The sequence below is a fragment of the Anser cygnoides genome, chromosome 16 (genome assembly GCF_040182565.1).
Source record: "Anser cygnoides isolate HZ-2024a breed goose chromosome 16, Taihu_goose_T2T_genome, whole genome shotgun sequence".
Taxonomy (NCBI): Eukaryota; Metazoa; Chordata; class Aves; order Anseriformes; family Anatidae; genus Anser; species Anser cygnoides.
In genome coordinates this window covers 1,314,345-1,323,498 of record NC_089888.1, presented here as the reverse complement: position 1 = coordinate 1,323,498, position 9,154 = coordinate 1,314,345, and the positions used below count along the sequence as shown (strand labels likewise).

Sequence of the window (9,154 nt, the reverse complement as noted above, 5' to 3'; positions counted from 1 at the left end):
CACGGCACAGATCGGCACGGCTCGGCTGGGTACGGCTGGGCACGGCTCGGCACGGTCCCGCAGAGCTCGGCACGGTTTGGCACGGTTTGGCACGACTCGGCACGGCTGGGCACGGCTCAGCTCGGCACGGTCCCACAGCGCTCGGCACGGCTCGGCACGGCACAGATCGGCACGGCTCGGCTCGGCACGGCTCGGCACGGCTCGGCCCGCTCCCGCAGCCAGAGCCACACCGGAGCCAGCACCCCCGCGCCCCCCCTCTCCCTCCCCTCGATCCCCCCCGCGCCCTCCGCCCGATCCTGGGCGTGTCCCCCCGCCTGGCCCCGCCCGTGCCGTGCCGAGCCGTGCCGAGCCGTGCCGAGCCGTGCCGGGGGCTTCGCCGTGCCCCCGCGGCGGGATGGAGGCGGCGGGCGGGGGGCGCGCCCGCTCCGAGGCGGCGGCGGCGGCGCTGGGGCCGGGGGTCGCGGCCGGGCCGTTTGCGGGGCGCGGGGCCGCGGCCGGGGCCGTTTTGTCATCGCCGGGGGGGTCGGGGGGGGGGGGGGGGTGCGGCGGGGGGCTGGCAGCGGCTATAAAGGCAGGGCTCCCCCGAGCAGCCGCCGCTTGCCCGGCACCATGAGCGCTGCCCTGCCCTGGCGGCCCGGGGCATGCCCCCCGCCCGCGGCTGGCATGGCGTGAGCCCCCCGCCCCGCGCCGCGCCGCTCTCCACCCGGCTTCCCTTCCCTTCCTTTCCCTTCCTCTCCTTTCCCTTCCCTTCTTCCCTTCCTTCCACCGCCTCTCTCGGCTGGCTCGGGCGGGGAGGCGAGCCCGCCGGCCGCTCGGATGCTCTGATTTCTTGCCGGCCCTCAACCCCTGCTGCCCAGATGCAGTGGATAATCCTCATGTTGCTGCTATTCATCAGCTCCGTGGAAATGCTCGCACAGAACCAGTGGAAGAAGCAAGGTAAGGCGTGTGCGGCCGCCTCGTCCCGCCCAGGTGCCGCGGGCGGCTTCGGGGCCCCGGCACCCCGAGGTGGAGCAGGAGGGGCGAGACGGGGCCGGCTCGCACCCGGGGCTGGTTCCTCCGGGGAAAGACCCCCGCAGGGCGGCTGCTTCCCCTCGGCCGTGCGTGGAGAGGGCAAAGCTCAGCCCCAGCGGCATCACCTGCCCCGTGCCAGCGCTGTGCCACACGGGTTAGCAGGGGACAGGGGCCAGCTGGTGGCACGGGGACCAGCCTCGCAGCCCCCCAGGGCAGGGTGCGGGTGCTGGGCGCAGAGCGCGGTGCTGTGCCGGTGCTTCTGTTCTCCGCTCGATGCGTTGAGTGCGTGGGGAGCAAAACGTCCTGGAAGGATGCTCGGAGCACTGTTGCTCCCTGCCCCATCCTTCCCCATAGCAGAGGGGCCGGCTGAGCCGCTGCTTGGGTGTCCCGGGGCTGTGCCGGGGGACACGGGCTCGTGTCCCCTCTGTAGGGTGGTGCCACGGCAGCCCGGACTCTGCAGAGAGTGGGGCTTTTGTAACCGACTGGTGCCAGGGCAGGGACAGGACCTTCTGAGCCTTTGGAGGCCTCGGGCTGGAGCCTGGACAACTTTCCCCGTGTTTGTTGTACGTTGCCGTAAGATGCCAGCGCTACGGGATGCGTGAGGGCCTTGGGACCTCGCGGCACCCATGGGTCTGCGCCTCAAATGTGCGGCGTCTCCCCCCGTGCAGCCCCTGTACGGGCTCCGGTGGCTGCTCAGCTCCTGCCCGGTGCCTGTCCCAGCTCAGCCCTGCGCCCAGCATCTGCCACCGTGCCCGGGGAGGTGAACCCAAGAGCTGTCCCTCGTTTCCCCGCTCCCCATGCTCTGGGTGTGAGCCCCGTGCCGATGCCAGGCGCAGCGCTCCGCCGGCTCCGCGGCAGTTCCCCGGCACCGCTCCCGGTGGCAGGAGAGGGACGGGCGGAGGAGCGAGGGCTTCGAGCAGCAGGCAGGGAGCGGGTTCGCAGTAAAATCTGCCCGGAGCCTTCCCCGGCTCCCGCGGCATGGAGCTGGTTTTAAAGACAGTGACACAGACGTCGCTGCCACGGCTCGTCCCGTCCCTGCACCTTCCCTGCCCCAGCTGGGTGTTGGAGAAAGAGCAGCAAAAAAAAAAAAAAAATCATCAAAAAGAACTGGGGAAGGGAAAGACGCTCGTAAATCCCTGGGTCTCCTGGGAAGCTGCTCCAGCTGCAGCCAGGAACACAAATGTTGTCAGCGTTTGGTAAATATGTAACGGAGACCATAACAACTTAATGGATCCAAGGTGCTTCATTAGCGGGCTCCCAGCACACGCAGCCTCCTGGCCGCAGCGAGTCGCGCTGCGTCGTGCCGCCGCGCCGTGCAAGCCCCTGGCCTCCAGCGAGGGGACCGGGACAATCTGGCTCGGGGATGGCTGCGTGGCGCTGCCACAGCACCTGGGAAAGCCATGCCGGAGCTGCGGGGCGTCCTCTGCCTGCATCTCCCCGCTGTGGCCCCAGCCCTGAGCTCCCTCCCTCGCCCGCTGGCTTCCCAGGAGGGGTCCGAGACCAGGTCAAAGCTGCTGACCCTTGCTTGTGTTCTCAGCACCCCGGCACGTCCCAGACGCTGGCGCCAGTTTGCTCCCGGTGGGATCCAGCCCCGCACCAGGCTGTCCCACCGGCACTGCGGGGAAGGCGGCGGCTGCGGGCCCTTACCGGGGAGCAGAGCCCAGGGCTGCGCACCAGCCTCCGGCTCCAGTAACCGCAGCCTCCAGGGCTCTGCTCTGCCTGGGGCAGCCTCCTCCTTCGGCCTTTGCTGTGTGCAGAAAAACATCTTAATGCTGTAAGACCTGCTAGCAGACAGCCTGGGCCCCGAGCACGCACCACCCGTGTTCCTGGCACTGTCGCTGGCTGTACAGCACGAGCTTTTGCTTCGGGGTGTTAAAAGCGAGCTTTCTGTCCCAGAAAAGCCAAACAAACTCTTCCAAACAGCAGCGGGTGCAGCAGGCACGTCGCCGTTGGAGCAGAGGAGCCTGGGGGCCCATTATGGAGACACCCCACTATTCTGGGGGTGCAGAAAGACCCCGGTGGGTGGGTGGGCAGAGAAGCCGGTGGCTGCCCTGCCTGCCCTGGTGCTCCGGGCTCAGTCACCAGCTCCTGAAATGTCCCCGGGCCACGAGCATCTCTCTGGGCTGCGACTCTGGCAGGGGAAGCTGGCTCCAGGGACAGGAGGGCACCTCCAGGTGCTGCCGGCTGCATGGGGCTGGCCCCGGTCCTTGTCCCCGTGTCCTTGTCCCCGGGAGCAGAGCCCCCCCGGGGCCCGCTGCCCCCGTGCAGGTCGGAGCACGGCGGGAGCAGCCGGGGAGGCGGCGGCGGCGGCTCTTGAGCCACCAGACAGATCCTTATCGCGGCTCCACTTGAACGTTTCCGAAACGCTCTTTGTTCCCTTGACATGTAACAGGCAGCAGCCAATTAACCCGGGTCAGAGCTCGTTTCTACCCGCTGGCTGCTCCGGGGGTCAGCGCCCTGTCGGATGCGATGGCACGGCTGCCGGAGGTGCCCGGGCTGGCACCCGCGGCGGTGCCGAGCTGGGCACAGCAGGGAGGGAGCCCCGGCCCTGCTGTCCCCCTGCCGCAGCCCCTCTCCCCCACTTGTCTCCGCAGTGAGCGCTGGCCTCTTTGAGAACTGCACGGGCTGCGTCCTGTGCTCGGAGGACAACGGCTGCATCACCTGCCACCACCGGCTCTTCCTGCTCATCTGGAGGGACGGCATCCGCCAGTACGGGATGTGCGTCCACACCTGCCCCCCCGGCTACTTCGGCGTGCGGGGTCTGGAGGTCAACAGATGCACAAGTACGTGGCTCGTGAGCCGTGGCCCCTGCGCCTCCGAGCGCCCCGGGGTCCCCTCGCTGCCCCGCAGTGCCTCTCCCAGCCCGGAGCTGCGTTTGCGAAGGGCGCCGGGTCCCTGCGCGCACCGGGGCCGGCGGCTCAGCGCTCGCCCCCCCCCCGCTCACAGCACCCCTTCCCGGCAGAGTGCAGGTCGCCCAGCTGCGAGAGCTGCTTCAGCAAGGACTTCTGCATGAAGTGCAAGGAGAAGTTTTACCTGCACAAGGGCCAGTGCTTCCGGCAGTGCCCGCCCGGCACTGCGGCGCAGCCCGGCACCCGCGAGTGCCAAGGTAAGCGGCGCCCGCACCCCATGCCCCACGGGTCATGCCAGTGTGGCGTGGCCACCGTCCCCCTCCCCGTGTCCCTGTCCCCCCAGAGACGTGCGAGCCGGGGCCCTGGGGCGAGTGGAGCGCCTGCACCCACGAGGGCCAGACCTGCGGCTGCAAGTGGGGCCTGGAGACGCGGGTGCGCGAGGTCCTGGGCGCCCCGCGAGAGGAGGGGGCTTCCTGCCCCCCGCTGCTGGAGACCCGAAAGTGCCGCATGAGGAAGAACTGCCCAGGAGGTGAGCGCGGCCCTGCCTGCCCCCCGCAGCCCCCCGGCCTCGCGCCCCGCCGCCGCTCTCCTTAAAAGCGAGGAGCCCCGCGGCACGCGGTGGCGGGGGGTCCTGCGGTGTTGTGGCCGGCCAGCCTGGATCTCATCTCCCAAGCATTTGGAGGCCGGTGGCTGTAACTGTGCAGTTCTGGAGAAAGCTGCCTTCCCAGGCACATGTGCTGAGCAGCCCCGGTGCTGGCGCCGGCAGGGACGAGGCTCCCCTGCCCTGTGAGCCACAGCCCCTGGCACCGGCTCCTGCCCTGCCCGCCTGCGAAGGGAGAGGCAGGGCCGAGGCTTTCTGCTTGGCAATTGCAAATAGAGAGGCTTGAGTTCCTCGGGGGAAATACCTGCAAAAATCCGCAAAATACCAGAAAGCGACGCAGAGCTGGAGGGCATCACCCAGGGGACTGGCGACGGCCAAGGTCCCCAGCCCACCCTGGGATCCGTCCCTGGGGCAGGGCCTCGTCCTGTCCTCCCCGGTGGCTCTCCCTGACGTTGTCCCCAGCCCTCGTCCCCGGGTGCCCTCCCGTTGCTGTAGCACCGCAGTTCCCTGGCTCGGGGCTCCCTGGCTGGGGGCTGTGGCGTGGGGGCTCCCCACTGCCCCTCGCAGCGCCCAGCCAGCGGCGCGGGCACGGGCGCGGGGATGGCGATGGGAACCAGGAGGTGGCTGATGTCATTTTTGGACGCAAGCGGCCGGGCTGAAGCTGTTCTAATAAATCTCTGCTTAATAACTGGCAGAAAGACAGATTGCATGAGATACGGATCTGTGGGCCTTGGAAGGAGATCTGAGCCCCTGGCCTCAGCGCTGGACAGCTTTGCGGTTCGGAGCTGTGGGTTCGCTGCGTATCTACACGGCAGCGGCAGGGAGGGCGCGACCGAGGAAAGGGGTGCGAAGGGGAGAGGAGGGGCGGGTTGGAGAAAGGTGGAAATAACAAAAGCTGGGTGTGCTGGGGCTGCGGGAGAGGGCTGCGGAGCCAGGAGAGCATCCTCATCTGGGCACCATCCATCATAAATAACGTTTTCGTGCTGACAGCACGGCGAGGCTGATTTCCTTTCCTGCTCAGGCCCTGACTCGCAGCTTCGGGGCGCCAGGTGGCAACGATTTCGGGGAAATTTGGCTCCCTCCCTGGCTCTGCGGCCCCTGGACCCTTGAAGCTGGTGACAGTTTGATGCGGCCAGCTTGGCGGCGGCGCGCGAGGACAGGCTGCTGTGGAGCGCGGCGTCCCGCGGCGCACTGCCGGGCGGCTGACGGCGTGTGCCTGCGGCGCTGTGCCCGCACGCAGCCTGCCCGGAGCTCGGTGTGGAGCTCGGTGCTGCCACGGCCACCCCTCTGCTCCCGTGGGGACCGCGGTTCTTGGGGTGCACCGCATCTCGTGGGGCAACCTGGGCACCCGCTCCTGCCCGCTGTGAGCCCCAAGGCTGTGGGGCTGGGCGCTGGGGCACCGCAGGGCTCCTCGCTTGGGTGGGGATCAGCTCCGGAGCTGGGTCTCTCCCCAAAACAGCTGAGGGAAATCCTCCCTGCGTGGTGTGGCCGGAGGCGGCGGCCGCCCCGCAAGCAGCCCCGGGCTGGTGCGGCCCCAGCCGGGCGGGCAGGAGCAGACCCTTCGTGTCTGGCAACCCGGCCCTGGGCAGCCGGCTCGGCGTCCTCGCCGCGGCGGAGTGTGCGCCTGCCCTCGCTCCCAGGCTCCTGTCCCGACCGGCCGAGTGCTCGGTTATGGGATCCAGATGCTGGAGGACAGCGAGTTCACTTGACGCAGCCAAGACACCCCAAGACCCGGAGAGCCGGAGGAAGGCGCTGCCTCGGCCCCAGACCGGGCTGTGTGATGAGAGATTTGTGCTACCACTTCTGAGCCGTCCCCGGGCAGCTGGAAGCGAGAAGCATCTGTGCTTGGCCAAGGCACAAAACCGCTCGCGCTGCTGTAAATCTGCCTTAGTGTTCCTGCCGCGCTCTCCAGACGCCTGGCATTCGTGCTGTGCCCTTTCCTTTGTGGGTGGCAATTGTCTGGGAGATCAGAGCAGAAAAACAGAGACGGGCAGGGAAAGAGATGGAGCCCTCGGAAAGAACCAGCGTCAGCAGCGCTGGCTCCCGCGGCGGGGCCGGCCGTGGTACTCGTGCTCCGCACCCCCTGCGCCCCCCGGCTCCAGGATGGGCACAGGAGCAGAAGCAGAGGTGAAGCTGCCTGCTTTGGGGCAGCCACCCCGCTCCAAGGCGTGGGGTCCCCATCCCATCAGAACCCGCGGCGTGGCCGGTGCTGTTCCGTGTCCCGGTCTGCTTCGGTGCCTCGGCACCGTCCCCATCGACCCGCGGAGCTGGGAGCTGGAGGGGTGCTTGGGGTGGTGCGGGTGCACCCTGAGGCCACCCACGTCCCACCGAGCCTGAACCCTTCCTGGCCCAGCTGGGGGCTGTGCTGTGTGGGGCTTTGGGGCTTTGGGGCAGCCGCTGTCCTGCTCCTGCTCGCAGCGAGGCCGGGGTCTCCCCGGGCAGCACCCGCTTTGGCTGGAGGCAGAGCTCGCGGTAACCCCCGGCCTCGCAAGCAGGAGAGTCTCCGCTGCCTGGCCCCAGCAAGCGAGCCCCTCCTTTTCTCCTTCTTTTCTCTTCCAGAGAAAGCCAAACCCAAAAATAAAGGCAAAAAGCGGCAGAAGAAGCAGAAGACAGAGCCGGACGCGGGCACCTAGCGGCGTGGGCACGGCGAGGCGAGCTCCCCCTGTGCTGCCCTGCCCGCGTCGCCCCGGCTTCCCAGCCACAGAAAATTGCACAATTTTCTCTCCCCCCCCCTCCCCCTTTTCTTTTGAGACAATTTATGGCCTGTAAAACATTTCCTTTTCAGAAAATCTAATTTGCAGTGTCCAAAGCAATGCCTCGGGGCTCGGGGAGCGGGTGGCTCCCTGTTTTTTGTTGTTTTTCCCTCTCCCCCTGCCTGCTCGGCCCCTTCCCTCGCTGCAGCCGGGTGAAATGGGGCTGGGGTGGGGGGCTCGACCCTGCCGATGGAGGCGATGCCTGCCCCAGCACGTCCCCTGGGCAGGGAGATGTCCGTCCCCATGGGGTCCTGACTGCGCTGGGGTGCCGGGGGCACAGCGTGCCCGTGCCTACTGAGCAGCTCCGGGTGCCAGGCAGGGTCCCCTGTGCTCAGCCACCGCCAGGGGTTGGTGGCACCCTGGGGCTGGGGTCCTGCTGGGGACCTCACAGCAGCCCAGCCCGGCCCTCAGCATCTCTTCGGTCCCCAGTGGCACATCCATGGGCCAAATCCTGCCGGCCTCGTGCTCACAGCCTGTGAAGAGCTGGACGAGCTCCGTGCCGTTCGTGAGTGCAGGAATTGGGGGTGGCCTTGCCCACGCACCCCGGAGCCACCAGCGCCAGCCTGGGGACGCCCCCCACCACCAGCAGCCCCTGCGCGGCCCGGCCACGCCGCCGGGATCAGCGTCGTGGCCCCCTCCAGACGTGACTGGGGTCACGGCCCATGGGTGCTGACCCCGTCCCCATCGCTCTGCCCCAGCCACCGCGCGTGCGTCGCCTGCCAAAGCACACGGCACGCGCGTGGGGCCCACGGAGAAGCGCATCGGCACGTTTAAAGCGCGTTTTGCTCGAACTTGCTGCCCTCCCCGCGGGCACCTCTGTGAACAGGCAGGGTTTGGCTGCCCCATCCCTGCTCCGAGCACGGGCCCTGGGGGCTGCGGGGGCTGCGGGGGCTGTGGGGGCTGTGGGGGCTGCCCCTTCCAGGACGAGAGCGCTGGGTGTCAGCATCGAGCCAGCCCCGGAGCCTCGCTCGCAGGCACGGGGCAGCTCCTCCGTTTGCTTACAGTCAAATAAAATTATTGAAGCCCCCGGCATCCGTCGCACCCCTGCTTTCCTGCGCTGCAGAAATGGTTTCCACGAGGCACGGCCGGAGGGAGCACGGGTCAGGGGGACGCCGGTGTCACCCCGCAGCCCCTGCCCCGCAGCGGCACAGCAGGCGGTGGGCACGCAGCATGTGGGGTCAGCTGCGCTCCCCAAGCCCTTCCTGCACGTGGCCACCCCAAAAGCGGTGGGGAAAGGTGGCCACCGGCTGCCTGGGTCAGCCTCGGAGCCCTCCGTCCTGCCACCTCCTGCCCAGGCCCCTGTGAAGTGGAGGGGGGGGGTTCCCTGGGGAAACGTTTTGTTTTGATGTTTTTGTTTGAAGCAGCACCGGCATCTCGTGGTGTCTGAGCCAGCAGCAGGAGAAGCAACGTCCCCGGCACCCTGCCCCTTCCCCCGGGCGCTGCTGCGAGCCCAGCCCGTGGGACCCCTCCGGGGCTGGCTCTCGGGGTCCTGCCCCTGGTGGGGTGCAGGCAGGATCTGGGTGCTTGGGGCTGCTCCGGGCCGCCCCAGAGGCTGGCAGGGGGATTCCTGGCGGCTCCTGAGGAAGCTGGAGTTGCCCTGGAGCTGCTGGGGTGCTGCAGGCAGCAGATGCTGGGACGGGGCAGCACCGCGAGCACCAACAGGACACCAGGGCAAGGAAAAGGGGCTCTCGGCTGCCCCTTAAACCAGGGGGGGTCCCCAGTATCCAGAGGGGCCAGAGCACCCTGTGACCACCACGGCCCCCCCCGTGCTGCGTAACCCTGCGGAAAACCCTGGGAAGGTGCCAGGGCGGGTGTTCCTGTGCCGGGGGAGGTTCGCTCTGCCATGCCAGCCTGTCCCCACGGCCAGCCCCGTCCCCTCCTGGGACAGCTTAGAAATAGCCCAGCACGTAGCCTGGCCCCGTGGGCTCCACGCCAGGCGC

The 9,154-nt window shown here is 68.5% G+C and overlaps 1 protein-coding gene across 4 annotated transcripts; it reads left to right on the top strand.

Annotated features, from left to right (window-relative positions):
- The first annotated feature begins 525 nt into the window (after positions 1-525).
- On the top strand, positions 526-8,246 carry RSPO4 (R-spondin 4). Of its 4 annotated transcripts, none has more exons than XM_066978216.1 (5): positions 526-936; positions 3,606-3,794; positions 3,958-4,117; positions 4,204-4,389; positions 5,157-6,997. In XM_066978216.1, the coding sequence occupies exons 1-5, from the start codon at positions 642-644 to the stop codon at positions 5,428-5,430; spliced, it is 1,104 nt and encodes a 367-aa protein (XP_066834317.1). In that variant the 5' UTR covers positions 526-641; the 3' UTR covers positions 5,431-6,997. The 4 variants fall into 4 exon arrangements, with proteins under 4 accessions (XP_066834317.1, XP_066834318.1, XP_047930748.2 ...); XM_066978217.1 differs by lacking the exon at positions 5,157-6,997 and adding an exon at positions 7,021-8,246 and having other exon boundaries at positions 532-936; XM_048074791.2 differs by lacking the exon at positions 5,157-6,997 and adding an exon at positions 7,021-8,246 and having other exon boundaries at positions 536-936; positions 3,974-4,117.
- The last annotated feature ends 908 nt before the right edge of the window (positions 8,247-9,154 follow it).